The following is a 23044-nucleotide window of genomic DNA, read 5'->3' on the forward strand; positions in this document are numbered from 1 at the left end:
GTTATTAAGCGACATTGTGATAGAAATGAAAGAGAAAACTATAAATCATAGACAATTATACATCATCATATCGCCCAGCCCCACTCGGTTTGTAATTCAGTACTGTTTAAATAATAACTACATTTTGTACACATCAATGTCACCAGAGGTCAGTATCTTTTGGTGAAACAGGCACCTGAGCTCACTGTTAAAGTTAAATGCCTCTGTTTAAGCCAGCTAACACGGACAAAGCTGTTTGTGGCGATTTTTGACATGTTATCAGCTCCTCTAGCTGTTGGGCTGCAACACATGGTGAAAAAATGGTTACCACCCAAGCCTTGACTGAACTTCCTTCAAGTTACAGTCTGTAGTAAAAGTGTAGACACTTCCTTTCAGTTGTTGCTGTCGCTCTACAAATAATCTTAATGATAAAAACACATTAATTACATTAATTTGACAGCCACTCAGATATTGTAATTATTGTGAAAGCATCAAAACGTGGCTCCCCAGCCTTTTTTGCAAAATGACTGAAGAAGTTGTTTTCCTTTGCAATTCTTCAACCATAAAAGGTTTAATTTCTCGGCTAAGCCCTTGGGTATTATTAGATTTTCCTTGCTTCGACCAAATCTGATTTGTGCCACTTTCTCCATCCTTCCAGCTTGAGATTTCTGCATTTGAGATAATATATGTAAGTCACTCTGACCTATTTTTCTCTCTCTATCTCACCCTCTCTTCCTGTCAGAAGCCGAAGAAGCCACCTCCACCCTCAAAAAGCATAGGTAAGTAACACTTCACACCTGCTTCTCATTAAATGTTATGAAGTCAGGGCTAAGTGTGAGGAAATGGTGCTACTTATCTTGTAGCGTCATGTCGTGAAACACACTGGTTCTCTAACAAAAGCTCATTATTATCGAAAAACAATTAGCCTACCATATGTTGCTTCAGAATATGCATCAGTGATCTCTAAACGTAAAATATAATTACTTGTTGGTTGCAGTCACAGCATATTTCATGGTAACAAATTCTCACATGTGAAATTAATTTGTTTTCGCAAAACATCAATAGGATTAGTAAGTATGTGTTTTTTTCAGTAGACCACGATGGGCTTATACCAGAGTTTGTTTGATCCATTATGTGTTGGAATATCACAACAGCCAGTATTATCAGTACTACAAGAATATATAATGAGGATATGACTAAGACTGAAAGATCCATCAGATCCTGATAGTAGGGAATATTGTTGAACTATCTGATTGTTTTACATGCAAAGTGTTGACAGTTGCCTTTTTAAATTGCATAGCGTAGTCACACTCACTAGGGTTATTTGCATGGTTCACCAGGTTCAGACTTTAAAAGGACATTTTAATACCCTTTTTATGATCATAACTGTACGGAAGAGGATTGGGGACTGGTAGGAGAAATATATAATGAGGAGGATTTTTTTTCATTTTGCAGTTAAAGTCTAAATGACAAGAATAAAGTTGATTATCTGTGTTCGGTAAATTTGGAAAGATATTTGCAGATTCATTGCTCCTGTGTCAATTAGTCATTAGAGGAACATTATATCAGAGAAACGGTACGTCTATCCAAACAGTTAGACTGCAAACTACAATCTGATTTTCATCAATGTCTTAAAATGAGCAATAAACACAATAATTTAAGGGTGTAGCAGTACTAAAATCCCCCTACACATAAATTAGCTATTCTTGTTTGTAGCACAAGTACAACTAGCACAACTATTGTTTTGGGAAAATGTGTTTTACGTAATTTATGTGACATTTATTTGCATCTCAATAAATTAGAATATCAAAAAAAAGTTTATTTATGTCAGTTATTCAATTCAAAAAGTGGAGAAGGGAAATAACACATTATATAGATCCATTACACACCAAATGAAACAATTCAAGTCTTAATTTATTTAATTTCTTCTAATTATAATTATTATGGCTTACATTTAATGAAGACCTAAAAATTTAGTGTCTCTAAAATATTTAATATTACAAAAGACCAATTTTAAAAAGTATGTTTATTATGGAATTGTTGGCCTCTGAAAAGTATGTCCATCTATATTCACTCAATACTTGGTTGGGGTTTGACTTGAACTACTGGAAATTGACTTTTCCATCATATTGTAATTTATTGAGATGCACCTGTATTAGACGTATTGAGGAAAATCATGTTGTTGCTTGCAGTCTAGGTTTGGGCCAAGGCATTTATGGTGTAAAGTAATTTAACTATATTTTAGCACTGATGGTAGAATTAAAAGAAAGTATGAGCATTGGGGTAATACTGGTTGAAGTGATACTTTTGGCCAACATAATCATATAATTAAAATATGTGCATTCACTCACCCACTTAGCATGTGCTGAGTCCTTGAGATTGTTTTTTGGAGAGGCGGTTCAGTAGAGCTTAAAGGTGTTGTTTTAGTAACCAAATGTCCAATCCCCGTGAACAATCAATGTCAATATAAATAGAACAGTACTTTAGGGAAAAGGTTAGGCTCCCCTGCCTTTGCCTGATCAAGCAAACTGTTTCTTGTTTGCATGTTCTTTCATAAATCAGATTACCTCTAACAACTGACAGTAATGACATTACTGGAAACATTCTGTCAGCAGAGTGATTTAACAGGGGAAAGGAAAATGTACATGAGTAGAGGTCAGTAGTGTTTTGTTTTTTGGTCTTAAATGTAGAATTGTAGTTTTTACTCAGTACTTGAAAAGTTTCCGAGAAAATCCCTGTTCTAGATTGACACAATGGTTAATCTTTATGGCTTTTTCATGAACAACATGAAAGCAAAAGGCAGCACAGTTTCACGGTGCAGTCTTGCTGTTAAAGCAGCAGTGCTTCATATCAGCACCTACAACTACAGTTTGCAAAGTACACACTTGCATTATTGTTTTCCTGTCTGCACAGGAAGTGACAGTTTGCATTCATAATAATGGTGTGTGTATGTTTGTACACGACTTCCTGTCTGGTGTGTGCGTGTGTGTCTTTGTGTGTGTCTTTGTGTGATTGCACTTGTGAAAGTGTGTTTGTTCCTTCTTGTTGTCTGTCGAGTCTGGAATCAGTCAGGTCAGATTGACGAGGTGACATTCTTTGCACCATGTTTAATTTTTCAGCTCTCAAGCCAGAGGTTCCCAGTGCCGACAAGAAGCCTCATCCCATCAGGCCAGAGGACAGAGGTAGGATTCTTCATCTTTCTCACATCCATCTTTTTACCCTCCTTATTTTATACAGGTTTGCTTCCACGCTGCTTTATCAAGTGCATGAAGAGTTGTAAACAAACGTCCTTCATCGGCTGGACAGAATATGTGAGGGAAAGAGCTGACACTTTTTAGAAGCAAATCTCAGACTTCAATGTATTGTTGCTGGAGTTTTTTAACTTAAATGCGACATTGATCCGCTGTGAGATTGAACCCACCGGCCACCGTTCTGTCATTAAATCATTTGAAGACTTTGCTGTTTTTGTGTTTTTTTGTTGTTTTTGTGTCGTCTGACCATATTTCCATAAGGACCTTTACTCCATCATGAGACCACGAATATGAGACATGAGACATTTTTCAAGTCTGCTAGTACCCTACCTGCTGGTGATTCTCAAATTTCCACCCAAATTCATCCCAGAATGCTCTTTGTTTTGGTTCACTTCCTTTATTCGGATCACACTGCGTTCTCACATACAGAAAACTGAACTCTGGTGCAGTTGGAAGTGAACTGAGATCCCCTTTTTTAGTGAACCGTTCGGTTCTTTGGTCCGCACCAGAACTGTCTGAGCATTCACACCAGCAAAAACCAAACAGACTATCTGAGTGAAGCGGGAGAAGAACCGCAAAAAGTAGTACTTTGTAAATACTGTTCTTCCTTTTGAAGTCCTTCCTAACATTGCCTTTCATCATCTCTAAGGCGTGCAGCTTTCCCTCCGTGATTAGGGTGAAAATAGTCTTACTCGAGGCACTTTTGCACTTGCACTCTTCCTCTTTGCGCTTAACCCCATTGCAGTGTGTTACTCAGATAATGCTCCCTTGAGAGCTGAATTACTGTGCATTCGAGCTATTTTGTATTGTTGTGTTATTGGTGCAATGAGAGTTAAACATGAAGAAAGCACAAAAGATCATTGCATTTCTAAAGTAAGTTCACAAGCAGCATATAAGCACCACAAGAGTCAAACTTGGTGGTTAAAATGTCAGAGTAAAATACATTTGGAATGTTGCTTTGAAAATGAGCATTTTTGTTGTAAATTGTTCAGGAGCCCTGAGGAATATGGGTGTTAACAATACTATTCTACAACAGGTAGTGGTGGAGTTTTTTTTTTTTTTTTTAAACTGGCTTGTTTCAGTTGTTGGACAGGCCAGAAAATTAAAGGAGGAGGAGAAAAACAACTAACTTAAAAAAATCTACTGATTGAATAATAGAATAAAACTGATGATGTGTTAGTAATTGATATTTCTAACACAATGTATTAAACTCTGAGGTTTTAAAAAAAAAAAAAAAAAACAATTAAAAATAATTTGTCCACTGTAAAGCTGCAAGAAGAATGGAAGAAGATCAAATTTGAGTAAAATGAATCTGTTATTAAATAGATATAAATACTTATGTGGTTAGCACTGATGATACTTCTGTGATTGCAGGAAGACTTGACTCCTGAGATCAGTTATTTTAGGCTTGAATCACATCACATGTTGATGCAGGCTCTGTTAAGTCATTTTTGGTAAGGAGACAGATGTGCTGTCATTGCCGTTTCTTTCATGGTGTGCCACATACAGGAAATGAGCTCTGTTTGTGTGTATGTGTGCGTGCACTCAATGAAATGTGTCTGCAAGAATGAACCAATACTGCTGTGTCAGCATCACATGTTTTGCACCTCGCCAAGAATCTCAGACCTAATGAGTTGTCTGCTTAGAATTCAGTTTGTCTATATAGCTATTATTAATTCATTTTAAAAGTGATTACTAACAGAGTGCTGTGGGAACGATTCCTAAAACCTTTAAATGAATAGCATAATATAAAACATAAAAAGCAAGCAAAAATGGGCATACAATGAAATTCAGGTGCACAGCCTGAATCAGTGCTCATAAGTGAACATATATATAGATGTATATACACAATGTGTATATATCTATACATATGTATCTATAACCCCCACCACCAGACACACACACACTTAAAAGAAAATGATCCACTTTTTTAAGATTTTTTTTTTCACTGTTAATAAAGTCATGTATACATAAGAAAAATAATATTGCACAAGTTAGATAACACATAATAATAATAATAATAATAATAATAATAATAATAATAATAATAATAATCCACAGTATTTAAAAACAGTATCTGGAATGATTTCAGTGCAGAGTTCAGTACGGTGATTGCTTTTGGTTAAAAGCTGCTCAGCAGGCTTGTGGTCCGTGCTCTGATGGAAAGTTGAAAGAGTTCATGTGGAGGGTGGTATGAGTCGTTTGTGTTAAGTACTTTGCGCACACGTCGGGTGTTGTACATGTCTTCCAGAGTGGACAGCTGTAGGTTGGTGATTTTCTCTGCTGTTTTCATGACTCTTTGCTGAGCCTTTTTGTTCGCTGCAGAGCTGCTGCCGTACCACAACAGTATCCCGTAGGTCAGCAAACTCTCAATGGAGAGAAGTAGAAAGACACAAGATGCTGCTGTGACTTCTCAGGAAGTAAAGATGCTGTTGTAGTTTTTTAACCAGACGGTTCACATTTATTTTCCATGTGAGATCTTCTGAGATGTGGGTGCCCAGGAACCTGAAACTGGAGATTCTCTCCACTCTGTCACCGTTAATGTACAGCAGCTGATGGTCATTCTGCTTCTTCCTGAAGTCAATGATCAGTTCCTTAGTTTTTTAATGTTGAGTGCCAAGTTGCTGTCCATGCACCAGTCTGTCAGTCTCTGTACCTCCTCCCTGTAGGCAGACTCTTTCATTCGTGATCCTCTGAGTATAGGAAGGGGCTCAGCACACAACCTTGTGGAGCTCCCGTGCTGAATGGCATGTAACCAAAGTATGATCAGTGCTTTGGTTTCATCATCCTATTGAACAATCACACCTTTTTCCAACGCTCCTCTCAGCTCAGCTTTTATTTCTCTGATTCAGCTGACAGGCCTACACCAGATCACAAACCATCCAAGCCTGCAGCGCCGGTGGTCCCGCCCAAGAAGCCGATCCCCCCTCCTGGGAGAGGAAGGCCAGGGAACCTCCCTCCAAAGAGGCCTGACAAGCCTCTCGCTCCTTCACAGAGCCTCAAGTAAGTCCATCACCTCTGTGTTCCACATCTGTTCATTGTTAGGGTTAGTCAGTCTGACCATTGACCTTTTAAACTAGTAACTCCAATGTTTTTATTTGTAGAGTGTAACTCTTGTCTCTTGTTTATTGATGGTAAAGGCCACTTTTACATCAAGGCATTCTCAAGGAGTTCTTTTCCACTCTTCTCTCTCATCTGCAGGCACAATGGAGAGGTGCCTTCCACACGACCAAAGTCCGACCTTGAGCCATTATTGCCCACCAAACCCAAAACACTGTCTGGGGACTGGGGGGAGAAGTCTTCGGATATGGGTATGTACGGTATAATCTACAGACTATGTCAAACAATTTTTAAAATCCTGAATACCTGGGTGATTTTTTGCTTGATGGTATGTTAAGTCCTTATCATTTTAACCACAGAAGAATAGATTAAATAAAATATTCCACATTTATTTATGAATGTGCATGACTTCAATGGATGTGCAGCACCCAAATCTTCCCCAGGAGGTGAACTTTTGGCTTTGTTTGCATGCAGAATCTAAATGCTGCTATTACTACTCATGACTACTCACTCAACTGAAGGGTTTTGTTCACCAGGGCTTGTTAACTTTTTTCCCCAAGCAGTACATGTGCTCTCAAATGGAAAGAAATGTAGGAGCTAGCAACAAAATTATGGAGCACATTGAAAAAAAGTCCAAATAACACATAGTCAGGAGTGAGAGAATATTAGGATCCTTCACTGCAGTCAAAGTACTCAAACCAAACAGCAAAAATACTCAAAAAATACTGTTGGTATAATCACCAGTAAGCTGTTAAATTTATACATAATGTTGGATTAATCTTACTGCTGCATTAATGTGCATGTTGCAGTTTAATGCTGTACATGTTTATGGTTGTACTGATAGTAAATCTACATGCTGTTGAAATCACATCAAAATAACTTCTCTCTGTTAGTTTACAGCAGCATATGTATTTTTTGATCGTATTGAAATCCATGTCGTCAGGAATTCTAAACACCCTGGTATACAGTACATATACCTACATTGTAGGATAACTTTATCTAAAAAATATTTGTTAAAAAAAATATTCATCCTTAACTTTTACCACCAAAAACATCCCTCACATCAAACCTTAAACACATTGTCACACATTTAATGTGAGTTTGGAAAACTTGCTCTGTACATCAATCAACTGCTCAGTGTAAGTCAGAGGAATTCAAAGTGAGAGGAGGTGGTGGGGAAACTGAATAAGAGCAGGAACAGACATGATAAGAAAAGATGAATAGTTTAGAGGTTGATGTTTTGAGAGAGGATAAGAAGCCTCAAAGTGGTACAGTGGATGATAAGTTGAGCCAGAAGGGTCCAGAGAAAAAGCCTCTGAGCTGTATTTAATTGAGCTGACCTTAAGGGTTATTCACAGGAGAATTCTCTATCATGACAGATTCCTTGTAAAGGTGATAAAGAGCTGCTAAAACTCGCCACTGCTCACCAGAAGACCGTCTGCCATGGGAGATGAAAATTCAATCTTTCCTCCAATCACAGGCAATGGTTCCTAACAGCAGCACTTTGCAGTTACACAGCGGGAAAGTGCTGTTACACAACAGTCGATAAAGTTTTTCAGTGTTGCATAATAATGTTGAAATGACTCATTCTTCCCTTGGTCTCATAAAGAAACTTTAGTGTCAAGTTGCTATTTGAATGCATTAAAAACACACCATAAATTAGGTGGCCTTCATTTCCACCTAGTGGCATACCTTCCCCTGTTAAGTGTTAAGAAGACCACACTTTCTGTATCTGTGATTTGGACAAAAGCTTCTTTTTCGTCCAAAGAATCATTGCAAGAACACCTTATACATTAACACGGTAGAGAGCAAAGACATATTTTTAGGCCAACCAAGAAATGACATCTCCATGATCTACTGAGAATTTGCCTTTTTTGCTTTGGATTTTGGATGACTGCAGAAAATAAGCTCTGTGGCAAACACACATTTCTGATGCAAACACGTTTTATTCAGCAGGATATTCTTCACAAATCACCACCACTTTTATGATTGAAGCTGTAATGCAGCTGAAGAAAGTAAAAAAGCTAAAGTTATGCTATAACGAACTACACCACGGTCACATGACGACAAGCTAACCAGCAGTTTTGACAAGCTAGAGAATCCATAGCCTCATAAATTATTTATTAACAGAATTTACAATCAGCAAGAGTCTCAACAAGAGACTCTGACAACCATTGTAGTCTCATTTAGCCACTTGTTAGAAACCGCCTTTTTAAGGACACATAAAAACTTTTAATTCACAAGTGGGGGGTATTTGCTATTGTATTTTATGTCATACAATAAAACGCAAACATCTCTTCAGCTTGTGTTAACCACAGACCTTATTTCAGGCCTCTAACCAAAAACCCATTCAAAATCCTCATTGAGTTAGAGAGGTTAGACCACATGACACTGAAATGCTAACTTACTTACTGGTTGAATAACTAATTCCTGTGGTGCCTCATTTCAAGAGAAAAACTTCCCCACTGGTTCTTTCTGACTGCCTTTGGGTGCATTTCAGTTCAGGTCTCGTATTTACACGTCAGGGTAATTACTGTACTTTCTTTTTTCAGGTTAGGAGTTTCCATGTGTCCATTTTGAATCTGGTCAGAGACTTTCAGGTCCAATCTAAATCTATCTCCAAGGTCCTAAATCCTGATCCCTCATGGACATAACTGACATCAACTGGTGGTGCTATCTGAAACGCAAGCATTCAAGCTTCTTCATTGCTGAAATACCAGCTCAAATGATGTTTGACCCTGTAGCAAGTGAAAGAACATTATTCCTTTAGGACAAGAGTACACATGCTGTATGGATGGCTATTTATACTATATGCTATCCTTGAAGATGGTTCTTTCACAGAGAAAATCTAATTGTGTGGCTGATTGGTGATACATTTAGCCTCTTAGGAAGCACATGGTCACAATTTCAGAACATGTTAGCAATGGAGCATTATGGTCTGTAAACATAATCGCAAAAAACACACAATCTTAATCCTGTATAATAGCCGTTTAAAATGTAAAGATGGAAGACTCTGGAACTGGTTGTCTGACTGTATTTCCTTTTATTTTTCTTAAAATGTAGATACAATATACAGTCCTACAGCTGTGTTTTTGTCTGATAGGTCATTACACACTTTGTAGAATGCTTTATAGTCATGAGCTGTTAGATTGCATTCAAATTCTCTGCCTTCCTCGTCTCTTCTCCAAAGATCTGATGAGTTTTGATGAGTTGTCGTCTACCTCAGAGAAGCTCTCTCACCCCACTGCTAACAGACCAAAGATGCCTGGCAGGAGGCTGCCCGCCCAGTTTGGTGGAGGACAATCGGTGAGCAAACACACACACAGATGATGATGATGGTTTATTTGTTGATTTTGGAATGTTTAGGATAAGTCAAATATGGGAAATTGTTCTGATTATTTTTGTAATTTGCATTTTTATTGCATTTTTATTTCATTGTGAAAGACGAGATAGCATGTCACATTGCTGTTGCAGGTGGATAGTTAGATGTGACAGTCGATTTCCGCATGCTATATATCAATTAGGGTTTTGTTCTGATAACAGTTAAGTTTAAGATATGCCCCCAGGAAAAATATCTATCTAACCAAAAAGCCCGCTAAACACAACACACAAATTCAATTTTACACAAGTAATAAAAGGTGAGGCCATAGGTCTGCTTGACCTTGTTTACACTTGGTTTTAAAATGCGTCTTGGTCGTATCACAAGTGGTCATTTCTAAATACAGGGTCAGGTAGTGTAAACAGGGTCCAAAAAGTATTGTAATTGGATCACTCCAACTACTTGCTGAGGTGGTCTGTAACACATTTGACCACATATATTTTGTAGTGTTAACGCTGTTGCGTCCTGATATAACCCCGACAATGACATAACAGGAAAATATGTCCTCAATGCAGGCCGTGTGGTGGTCATTTTGATGACGTATGGTTTGCTAGTCTGTCCCTCTCCACCTTCATGCTAATAATACTAGCATAACGATTGCTGGCTATTTCTTTGTCCACTCATTGCTCCTGATGGCTGAGGGGTCGCTACAACTACAAAGTTTGCTAGAGAATGCAGTCCGTTTACTATTCAATCGTATTTTCAGATTGGTCCATTAAACTAACTGTCTGGCTTCATAGCCATAAACAGGTTATTACACATCCATCTTGTCTATGCTGAAGTTCTTGTTTTATAACAGACCTTTTTTTTTCTTTTCCCACTTTCTTCTGAAATTGATGTGCCACTCGATGGATTTCCTTGGTCTCTGAGGTCCCTTAGCTCTCTGTAACCTGTTACATCCCTTCACTCACACACCCAGGCAGCACTCCTCACACAAATGTCTCACCGTCTTGCCTTCCACTCCTCATCTTTCAGAGCAGTCACTTAGCTGTACTTGTCCAAATCACTGTGTGAGATTACATATCATTCGGAATAGGCACTTCCCTAAATGTTGGCAGCATATGATCACTTGGTCTGCTTGTTGTTTTCAGTCGGGTCAGCCTGTCAGGAAGCTGTAAAGAGAAAAATAAATAAAATGTTAAGGTAAACCAAACCCTGAATATAACAACTTTCTTGCAGCCCAACAAGGACGTGAGCGTGGAGAAGTCCTTCAAGATGGATGAAGAGGACGCTGCCAAACCAAAGCTAACAGAAACCAGAAAGGTAACTCAGTGCACCAATATTCAACAATTACATAATAGTTACAGATATCATTGTACATATACTTAGATATCAATATTACGGTAACAGTACAAATCATGATGCAGTGATTGTTTTTTCAATTCAGAAAAGGTTTTAAAATAGCAATACAAATCATCTAATTAAACTCTTCTTTTACAAACAAACAAGAATTCATTCTAAGTGTTAGAGCCCAAGGCTACATGATGACACAAGAGAAAATCAACTGGTCCTCAACCTGTGGCTGGACTTTTTCTTTTTACCATGGTATTGAAAGAGGTATTGAATTGTATCGAAGTCTAAAATGCTGGTATGGTGACACCCTGTGGTGACCCTCTTAAAATATACAGTGCCCTACCACTTTGCCTGTCCATGCCCAGTTGTCCTCCATCTCCCTCATTTGTTGAGTGTACACAAATGTATGTTTTCTGTAATATGTAAAATACTAATATTTTGTGGCACTCAGTATACAGTATATATGTATAGAGGTTTCGCATCATTGTTTATTGACCCTGTTGGTTGCAGCAGTAACTCTCAAGAAGAGTCAAAATCTATACAAAACACTTATTTATCAACATGGTAAAACACAGCACTGTGTTTAAACACATAGCATTAACCTTGACTTGTTTCTTCAGTCCAACCTTTAGGCAAGACATTAACATGTCTACAATGGATAAATAATGTCTAGGCTCAATGTGTGCTTCCTTTAGAGCAACAACAACATAATCCTGTTGTGTAAAACAGCCCTGTGTTGGTCTTACTACACTACAGCAGTGGGTTTCATTCTGAGCCTCACCATTATTCATTAACCTTTTGTCACAAATGCTTTACCCTTGGGGTGCTAGCATCAAAATGATTAACAGTCTGCTATGCAGAAGACAAACAATTACAATACATAATACAATATTTAAGTTGCTGCCATTTCATTCCTTGTTGAAATTGGATAACTGGAGGTACTGATAGCATGGGTAGTCTTGGGAACAAGGATATTTATTTTTCAGTTTTTTTCATATAGATCTTTTTCTCATCAGCTTTACAGAAATGATAAAGACAATCAGCCATGGTCATATCAAAGATCGAAATAAATCAAAGAAAATCAAAGAACAAAGGAAAGAGAAAAAAGTGAAGACAAAAAAACCTTGAGAGAAGAATTCATTTTTAATGGTTTAAAGTGGGATATCCTACCAGTATAGTTTCACATAGGATAATAATATGGACATTTACAATGAAATGCTGCTATTACAGACAGGTTTAAAATGAAGAGGCAAACATTTATACATGTGCGGTGAGAAAAGAAATGCATCTCATATATATCGATTTTTATTTAATATTGCAGGTTTTCTTTTATGATAGTAAACTGAATATCTTTTGGCTACGGGCTGTAACGCTTGAGCTTTAGAGAATTGTGATGGACCTTTTTTCTTCTTTTTTCTTTTTTTTACAACTTTTTGGCTGGAGCTGGCCAATGCGAGAATTAGGCAGTGATTTTGATGCTTTAATTTATGGGTAAAATAGTAAAATAATGTTTCAAAAAAACGGTTGACCTTCAACACAGTGTCCAGATAGGAATGTCTTGAGCGAGCATCTTACAGGGGCAATAAATAACAACAACTTGAAAGACAAACCAGTTAATTGGAACCTTCCTGACAGCGAAACAGTTCTGCAGTGTGTGTTTGTTACGGATGTAAGCCTGGAGAGAGGGAGATAGAGAGTGAAGGAGAGAGACAGAGGACAACCACCTGTTGTTCAGTCTTCCTGTTCAGCATTTCATTAATTGCTTTAGGTGCTATCTTTTCTAGATTGGTCATGGTCAACCAAGACTAATTAGACCCGGCTGTTCAGCTGGGGGTACAGATCACACAACCATCCTGTTGTTAAACATATACACATACACACAAACTGAGACAGAGCAGTCAGAGTAAAGCCCAGCTTGGAGCTCTGAATCAAACAGCTCAGACTGGCGGTGAAATACAGGACATGGATTCTGTGTGTCCTTTACATCAGCCTCTGGTTCATAGTGGGGTCTTTTGCAGGACAGCTTTATTTGCAATAAGTGTTAGGATAATAAAATGGACAGTTAAAATGAATTACTGGAGATGCAGACCCATGACAAATTAAAGGAAATACCTCTGACCTCTGCCATCAACAAGGCATTTTGGCTCACTGGATATTTTCCCTTTTTCAGACCATTCTCTGTAAACCCTAGAGATGGCTGTGTGTGAAAATACCAGTTGATCAGCAGTTTTTAAAAATACTCAGACCAACAACCATGCCACCTTCAGAGTCACTTAAATCACCTTTCTTTCCCATTCTGATGCTGCTTTGAACTTCAGCAGCTTGTCTTCACTATGTCAACATGTCTAAATGCATTGAGTTGCTGCCATGTGATTGGCTGATTAGACATTCATGTTAACAACTTAGACTGTATATAAATAATGGACGTAATCATCATGACGTCACCCATTGGTTTGTGGACTGCCCGTTTGAGCATCGAGTTCGGTTTTAGGGCTGTCTTTTAGACAGATAGGACTGGAGATCTTTTGCAACCGATGTTGGCGACCCTTGTTGGATTTTTGAAAGAATGCAAGCTGAAGGCACTTCCAGGTTTGCTTACCTGCTCAGACCAGGACGTTGCTGCCTGGTTAACAAGCAGTTACTCAGATGTGCCTAATAAAGTGACCAGTAAGTGTAAAGCCCCATAGTACTGTTCCATTCCGGGACATTTACGGCTCTGTAACGTCTAGCCGGCACTATAAAAATGCCACTAGCGGGATGCCGGGATCGAATAATCCCACCAATTTTTCACCTCCAGAGGTAGTCACAGGGGCGGAAAATTGGTGGGACTGTTGGAAGTGGGACCACTATGAAACGGCCATACCGGCAAGGCGGAATATTTGCTACGTGGGTGACGTCTAACACGCCTCCCACTGGGTCCGACAGTCATCGAATCACTGTTCAGCTGCTGTACAACAACTGAGGCAAACACTTATTGTAAACAAACCGGCATGCTACCTGTAGTCAAAGTGTCCGCCGCTGATTGTAAACAAACTGGCATCGCTAACTGTGCACAAAGTGTCCTGTGCTTGTAGTAAACAAACAGAGGTCGCTAAGTGAACAGATACTGCCGCAGCACATACACACTGTACTGCTACAGAGCTAACTGTGTAGCCTATTAGCACTGTGCTACTGCACAGCACTGCTGCTGCTCTGTGGCACATCACTATCGTCTCCTCCCAACTTGTTCCTCAACGCTGGACTGCACTATGAATAGGCACAAATATCACTCCTTTGCAGGATCACTATGAATGCTGTAAGGCGAAAACCCAGCACAGATCTTTCCAGTAAAATAGCTGGACATTTGCGGGGCCGCACTATGAAAGGGCGTTAAAACAAACGCAGATGCTTTCATAAAGGTGTAATCGGTAATTCTTAAAAGAGGGGGTTGTTTTTTTCTCAGCGTCTAAAAACAACAGTTGCATACAGGTACATCTCAAAAAATTAGAATATTGTGAAAAAGTTCAATATTTTTTGTCAATTATTTCAGAAAGTGAAACTCATATAGATTAATTACAAATAGAGTGAAATATTTCAAGCCTGTATTTCTTGTAATTTTGATGATTATGGCTTATAGATAATGAAAACACAAAACTCTGTCTCAAAAAATAGAATATTACATAAGATCAATAAAGAAAAAGGATATTTTAAACACAAATGTCATGCTTCTGAAATGTATGTTCATTTCTATACACTCAATACATGGTTGGGCTCCTTTTGCATGAATTACTGCATTAATATGGCGTGGCATGGAGGAGATCAGCCTACAGCACCATGTTGCTCTGATATCGTCCTTCAGGTCATCTGCGTCTGGTGTCACCTCACCTTCCTCTCACCTTCCTCTTGACAACGGCCCATAGACTCCTATGGGGTTCAGGTCAGCCCAGTAACACCATGGTCATTGAACCACCTTTTGGTACCTTTGCCAGTGTGGGCAGGTCCTAAGTCCTGCTTTAAAATGAAATCAGCATCTCCAAAGAGTTTTTGGAAGCATGAAGAGCTCTAAAATGTCCTGGTATATGGCTGCGTTGACTGTGGACTTCAGAAAACACAGTGGACCAACACCAGCAGAGGACATGGCCCCAAACTACTGACTACCGACTGTGGACTCACATATTGAACTTCTTCACAATATTCAAATTTTCTGAGACACAGAGCTTTGGGTTTTTATTATCTCTAAGCCAGAATCATCAAAATGACAAGAAAAACAGGCTTGAAATATTTCACTCTACGCGTATGAATCTATATAATGTATGAGTTTCACTTTCTGAAATAATTGACAAAAGCTTTGAACTTTTTCATGATGTTCAAATATTTTTAGATGTACCTGTATATGTGTTTAAAGTTATTAGTCACTATAACCATTCCTCCTTTCCATACTGGCCCTGATGAAATCCCTTCATAGAGCAACTTCAGTTTAGAGCAACAGGTGTGTAACAAAACCTACAGTATCCTGTCAGGCTGAAGCTAATGTGAATCTCCAACACCAGGAGTTAGCCAATTAAAATAGGTATCTTCCTCCTTACATTCAGTTCACTGTGTGCATACTTGTATGTTATGATCAAGATTGTTACGTTTGATAGAATAACTTGACAGAATGTTCAGTACAGGATGTGATCAGACTGTTTGTAATGAGAGGCTTATGCACTGCAGCGCAGCAATATTCATTTGTACTTCATTTGTTCTTTCAAAGCTGAAAGGTCATTTGAGAGTTCAGGTATGCAAAAAGTAAGGCAGACAGATGTGGAAAATGTGAAAGGATCTGATGAGTCATAGTGCACTCACATATAACACATTTGTCCCCTTGGAAAAAGGCTCATTGTAAATTAAGTGGATATTCTGAGCGATCAGAGCGATCTAAGAAGAAACATTTCTAGCCTGAATGCAGGATATATACAATGCCCTGCACAAAGGATAATTGAACAATTTAATGAGTCAGAAAACAATGTGAATCATCCATGCTATGTCCTTTAGTCACTTGATCTATGAACCAAATCAGACAAATTGGCCTTTATTTTTCTTTCTAAATCTGTACATTATTACATTTTTTTTCCAAACCTTTCCTGTCCTAATGTCCAGTGAAAAATAATTATAAGGCTGCAACTAATGATTATTTTAATTGTCAATTAATCTGTCCATTGTTTTCCCGATCAATCAATTCGTTGTTTGGTTTCTAATACGTTAGAAAATGATAGTGATAATGTCGATCACTAATTCTAAAGAACAAAATGTGTGTTTTGTCAATAACCTTAAAGATAATCCGTTTCCTGTCAAAGAGTAAAAAAATACAGAAAATATTCACATTTGAGAAGCCTGAATCACAGAGTTTAGACTCTAATTTAATCGTTGACAAGTAATCGATTAATCGATTATTCTTTGTCGCTCTAAAAAATTCCCTCTTCCTCTGTCAAAACCAAACATCACAGTATGATACAAATGAAAAAACTAGAGCAGGGTACAGTGTACTTTGCAGTGTTATGGATATATATCCACACAAATACGACCCTTATAGGTCAAATAACAGACTAGTGTTTCAACAAATGTAAAAACCGAACCTGACAGGCTGCCTGCAAGGGATAGAGTCCTCATCCACATGGCAAAGATTGCATATTTACAATAAGAGACCCCCCCAAAAATTCACACATCATGTTTTTAAGGGAGCCCATGTCTTGCAAAGAGAAACCAAGCTCCACCTGGCTCCCCTCAATCAGTGGCGTAGCTGTGGAGACAGTCAACACATATAAATACATATAAAATGTTTTATTCATCTTTTATCGAGTCAATTTTAACATTTGGAATGATCTGTTGGTCCGGTAACCTCAGTCTGATCAATAAGAAAAGGCTTGGAAAAATTGTTATGTTATGTCAAAAGATCATTGGCCTTGACCTGGAACACATTGGCAATGTTTACCAAGTCAGAGCCACTAGGAAGGCAAAGGCCATACTGTCAAACATCCTACATCCTCTACATCAGGGGTGTCAAACTCTGGCCCGCAGGCCAAATTGGCCCGCAGTGTAATTTTATTTGGCCCGCGAGGCAATACCAAATTATTATATTATTATTGTACTATAAAAGCTGACCCGCCGGTATTATACGGCGCATTTACCGCTAATACTATAAATCCCACAATGCCCTGCTGTTGTTTTGGCGTGTCAATCAGGACAGGACCCAGAAACGCGCTCCTCTGTGACAGTCGTCATAGCAACCTCAAGCTAGAGCTGTCTCCGAGCTACCCCTTCCCAAAAATGGAGAAAAGAAAGGCAGAATTTATTAACCTGTTGAAAAAGTTTATTTTGATATTTAAATAAGAAGGATGCAAATTGAAAAGAGGCATACGATTTTTATTTAATTTTTATTTAATAAATTAATGACATTGATGTGTTTTTTATTTGAAATTTGATTTTGCATGTCTGCACTATTGAGTTATATATTGTATTTTTATAAGCGTTGCTGGTTCCATATTTAATGTTAAAGCAAAACATGTTTGGTATATATTAAAAGGTTTATTTGTTCAATGTTGGCCCGCGATTTTATTCAAGTTTTAAATTTTGGCCCATTGTGTATTTGAGTTTGACACCCCTGCTCTACATGCAGAGTTTCGACCCCTTCCACTAGGAAGGAGATATACTTACAGGAAGAGGGCCAAAACAAACAGATATCTAAAATCATTTGTTCCCTCAGCTGTTGGCTTCCTAAACAAACTAGGGTAGTAGCTTTGTCTTTCTTAAGCAATGTAAATGATTATATTCCATGATGTCTCCCATATGCTTTTATGCTTTAATGTTTTTATGTTCTGTGTTTTGTATTTATTATGATTATTTAAATTATGATTATTATAAATTATGATTAAATAAAGACACAAAATACACCGGCACAAGTTATTCTAACCCATTTTTCTCCCCATTTTTTCTCTTCACAGCCTTCCACCAACACCTTATCCCAGTCACCGTCACTCCACAGGCCCGCCATGGCCAGCACCGATGCCAAGCCTAGCACCGCAGCAGCAGCAGCAGCCCCGAGCTCAGACAGCGCGCCGCACGGCAACAAAGCCCGGCTGGAGCCCGAAGAGCCGACCTCCCAACTGGAAGAGCTGAGGAGCCAGATGAAGGAGCTTCTGCTGTCTGTGGAGCTACTGAAGGCCCAGCAAATGTAAAAAATCTCAGTGTTGTTTTAATACCCTAGTCTGAAATGCAGGAGTGGAAAACTGGGTCACATGTGCTGATAAGTTTCATCCATAATGTACCGTTCAAAGAATACATATTGTAGGTTTGACACATTATACAACACTCTGGTCTCACTTACCGGTAATTATTAATATTTATAAGCATTTGCAGTGCCTAAAGCTATTTTTCAACCGACATTTCTCCGTATCCCACATTATAGTAAAGTTGGTTACTTAATTCCATTGTGTGGCATTATATATCATAATCATTGGTCGCACAGTCACTTTATATATTGCAATTTTGGCTGTTTTAAGTAATGAAAATCCGCCAACTGGCTTATTAGAAGCACAGATGTGATTTGGGTCAGTGAGCATTAGTTATGTTCAGCTAAGTGATTTTAGATTCAGTACTTCATTAAAATACATTAAGAGACTTTTTGCATCTACTTTTCACAATGTGTTAACCTTTATTTTAATATATACATTTAACCTTTTTATTTTAATCAGCAAAGAACAGATGGTATTTAAATCATAACTTTAAAGCTATTATATATGCTGCAGGAGCTTACACATGCTGATAAGTGTATATATATTTATGTGTGTGTGTTCGTTTCCAGGAGAGAGATCGCGGAGCTACGAGGAGAGCTGGATGAGGAAAGGCTAAAGCGAGTGGCCCTGCAGGTAACATTGATCCCCAGAGCAACACATGCTGGGCTGTCTACATTCATTACTCATTAGTTTAGCCACATATTGATGACGGCCAGAAGAAACGCACTGACTGACATGCACACAATTAACGCAATACATTACACACACTTCTATCTGCTAACCAACAGTGAATTGCAGCAGTGAGAGGCTAAAGAGACTTCAATGATAAGAAAGGCTGACAGGTGACTGAAGATCATTGCATTGTGAAAGTTATCAGACCTGTCAGTCCATAGACAAGGACAACAGCTGTCTCTGAAACAGCTGTAGTGTTCACCTTAACTGATACATTTCAATAGTTAAATAGAGAAATGGTAGCCTCGGGCCATGAGATCATTAAATCCATGGTCAAGTTAACCTTGCCATTGTCTTGTTCATTAACATTACTGTAATGGTCCATGGACTAGCAGGAGATGCATCATGCTCTTTGCGGACTTTGGAGCCCTGAGGCAGTTTTTACATTTCAGCATGTATTTTTGGTTGCTCAGCCCAGGGGGTAATATAGTCTCTGGGAGTTCTGGGACTTTGTCAACCAAATCCGATAACAGGCAGTCATTACGGACATCTGAGGCATGTTGTTGAAATGGAAATCTCCAGCTTTTTATCATCTTTTTGTACAGGGATTGTTGATTCATTTTAGATGTTTTCAGAATGTACTTCTGCAGTAGAAAAACAAAACAAATGAAGGGTTTGTTATTTGAGTTATCATGCAATGGTTTTACTCGCCCGACACATTTGAGATCAAAGATGTGTGTAGCCCATGGACTAAAATGAGTTTAATACCCCTGGTTTAGGGACCACAGTATGCAGAAATATTCTCAATATATATTATATTGAGCAATAACTACATGGTTTCTGTGCCAAAGTGAATGGAGTTAGCATAAAGTCGACATGTCTGTAAAGGGGTGACTCTTAGGTGCCCATAGAGACCATTTTTCATTCAGATATGTTTACTTTGAAAATGACCACGAAAGTTCACCCTCACTTTGAGGCCTTTTTTAACCACCTCCCCAATCGGATATCATGCCGGGTTCCTTGGGTCTCTTAGTTTCATATGATACTAATATCTTTTCCACTACCGCCTGTGGAGGGAGAAAAAGTCAGCTGGCGGAACTTTACACTTGAAGTTCAGTTTACTCATCACCTATGAAAACAGCCGTCTAATGTCATCTGTGGCCCTGATGGAGTTTTTTTTAAATAAAAATAACCCTTATGATGTCATAGTGATGCCATCAGGGTTATTTCAACCTGATCTTGAGACTTTTACCAAAGTCCATAGCAGACAGCTTTATTCTATGTCACACAGTGTATCCCTATTAAAAAATATGCATGTATGCACAAGGAACAGCAGTGTCACTACATTGATTATTTCAGAAGCTTGAGGTTTAATTCTGCATTCTGTCAAATGTATAATTACAGTTTTTAGTCTGGTTGCTTCAACGATATTTGTTGCAGTGACATTACTGGGCGCAAGGAGACAGTTATATTTTTTGAAAGCAGTATCTCTTTTTTTTTTTTTTTACTTCTTTTTATTTCCTTTTATCCAGGTGCAGTCATACATTCACAAATTCAAAGAAACAGCACAGGTGTATATGGGGTAGAGGTAGTCCATGGAGTTCGACATCCCAACAATATCCAGACAGAGTCCGTATTTGCGACTGGGCAGTGGTGCTCATTAAGCGAGAAGATTAATATACAGTGTACAAACATTCATTATTCATATTTGAATGGCAAGGGAGGAGAATATTAAATACTTAAAGAATAATAAATAACAAAAGTCATATCAGTTAATAAAATGTGAAATAATTTGGGACCATTTAGTCAGGAATACATTAATTTTCAAGTGTAACCTTGCGGTTATATTTTCCATATAGTAAACATCCTTAAATTTCTCTCTCCATTGTGCTATTGTGGGGGGGCTGCGGTCTCAGCCAGGAGATTGTAATCATCTGAAAGCAGTATCTCTAATCATTAAAGTAAACTTATACATGAAAAATACATTGCCTACAGGGACTGGTCGAGGGGGAGGGAAGTGTTCATGCTGGTCTGGGTTTCTATGATTAATTTGCATGGATGATGGGTGGATGATTTAATGCTCACATTGGATGATGCCAATCTGCCCATCTCTTCTAGTAACCAAAGTGATCAGGATATCTGAAAACTGAAAACCCCAGAATATCCCCTAAATAAAATTTTTTTAGCATTTGTGACATTTTACTACAAGATAACAATGAGCCAATGTTGTCTGTGTCAGGTAAGTCAGGTAAGCTACTTCTGTCAGTCACATGGCTGTAATCATGATCACACCAGTGGTCCCTCTTGAGTCTCCACAGAGTGAGATTTTTCTAGTGAAGCAGCAGCGGACACAGCCCAGCCCTTCCCAGCATGACCCCAATATAAATCACATCATAGGCGAGGAGGACCCCTGCAGAGAGCCCCAGGCTTTCCAGATACACACATACACAGAGAAACTGCACATAACTGCAGATTTGTTTTACCCCCTCCGGTCTACTCCCACTGATTTGTTGAAAGCAATGCAAACCAATGAAGGAAAAAGATAATGAATCACACTTATTGTCTTTCAGGACTTTCCCTTTGGCTCTCATTCAGTTGTAGTTGTAGTAGTATTTAGATTTACAGGAACAAGAAGTTGATTTGAATGGATGATTTACAGCTTTATTCCCTTCCAAAGATAATATTCTTCCGTTTGCTTCATGTGTACATAAAAGCCCTTTTCATACTGCGTTTCCACAAAAGTGCCGTAATAAGCTCTTTTCACCGTAGGACATTCCTAGTGATTCTGTACAACATACAGAGCCGGGATTTCTTGTTCCCCCCATCATGCTTCTGGTGCGTTCACATTAAAGGCAACACTTCAGAGGTGGAAACGGCAGTCTGGAGGCCGCTTCAGTCACCTGCCTTTAATGTCAATATCTAACATCATACAGTGTAGTCAGAGGGTTGCATTTTGAGCTTTGATGAAAGTGCAATTGATCTAGAATTGATCTTGGTTTAGTGATAGATTGGTTAGAGAGCCTAACTTCTTCTGTCCATAATCTTAGTACCCTTAGTAGCATATCACCGTAGTGAGACCATTCAAACTTTACATTACTGTATGAAATTACCTGACATAATTGAGCATGGGACTGACCTTCATATACTCATTATATGTTCTAAACCCTTATATGCTTTGATTATTTCAATTGATGAATGATTGGGAAGTCCTGGTGTCTCACTGCTAGAGCCCATACCACTAAGGAATCCTTGCCACAGCTGACCAGAGTTCCAATCTGGCCTGAGGCCCCTTTGCTGCATGTCTTCCCCTCTGTGTCCCTGAAGGAAAAAATCTATGAATAATTGATTATTTAGTTTTTATTACAGATTTATGACTAAAACGTCTTGACACAGTACTGAGCTGCATCTCAAATTAGCCTTCAGCTTCCCAGCTTTCAGATGATGTACACCACTTCTATCTGACATCTACTGTTGACCTGCTATCTCCCCCTAAAAGTTGCCTGTCCCCCACCCCGAATTCTCTATAAAGGGGTCAGAATATTAAGGGCTTAATAAGCAACAACTAAATGAAAAGTTTGATTAAAAAAAAAATTATAATAAAAAAAACAACAGAAAAATAACATCAAACATCATCTGCTTCATCAGGAAGTGTGTTTTGACAGTGGTCTGGCAACACTAAAGTTGAAAACTCAAGTTTTGTTGTTTTTTAATATAAAGGGTTATATCCCTTTTCGACCAATACAGTTCCAGGGCTGCTTCATAGCCTGTGCCTTATCTTGAACCAGTTCTTCACATTTCGATAGCCAAGGAACCGGCTCTTGGCCAGGAAAACTGGTTCCAGAGCGGCACCGACTCTTTGCTGGTCTCAAACCACAAACTGCTCACATCAGGGGCTCCTGACCACAAGACCAACTCAAATGTGTATCATTCATCTTATTTGATTTGTTTAACTGCAATATGATTGATACATGCTCGCGTTAGCTTACAACAAAGGCTTACATTAACATTTTACGTTCAGTGTTCATAAGAACGTAATAGTCGCCCATATCGATCAAGAAGAGCTGAAGAAATGTGTTGTACATACTGTGTTTGGATGCCAGTGCAGGCTCAACATTTGTAGAGAGACGATGTAGTCTGCCATTATTATTATTATTATAGTC

At 38.5% G+C, this 23044-nt stretch overlaps 1 protein-coding gene across 1 annotated transcript in view; it reads left to right on the top strand.

Moving 5' to 3' along the window:
* The window catches only part of cd2ap (CD2-associated protein), a 73437-nt gene that overhangs the window by 45767 nt on the left and 4626 nt on the right, over positions 1-23044 (top strand). Inside the window, exons 11-18 of the mRNA XM_059356161.1 lie at positions 722-758; positions 3099-3161; positions 6083-6233; positions 6432-6541; positions 9481-9596; positions 10849-10932; positions 17922-18151; positions 18782-18845. Coding sequence (XP_059212144.1) covers positions 722-758; positions 3099-3161; positions 6083-6233; positions 6432-6541; positions 9481-9596; positions 10849-10932; positions 17922-18151; positions 18782-18845 — 855 coding nt within the window. The remainder of the gene's footprint in view (positions 1-721; positions 759-3098; positions 3162-6082; positions 6234-6431; positions 6542-9480; positions 9597-10848; positions 10933-17921; positions 18152-18781; positions 18846-23044) is intronic.

The sequence above is a fragment of the Centropristis striata genome, chromosome 18, assembly GCF_030273125.1.
Source record: "Centropristis striata isolate RG_2023a ecotype Rhode Island chromosome 18, C.striata_1.0, whole genome shotgun sequence".
NCBI lineage: Eukaryota > Metazoa > Chordata > Actinopteri > Perciformes > Serranidae > Centropristis > Centropristis striata.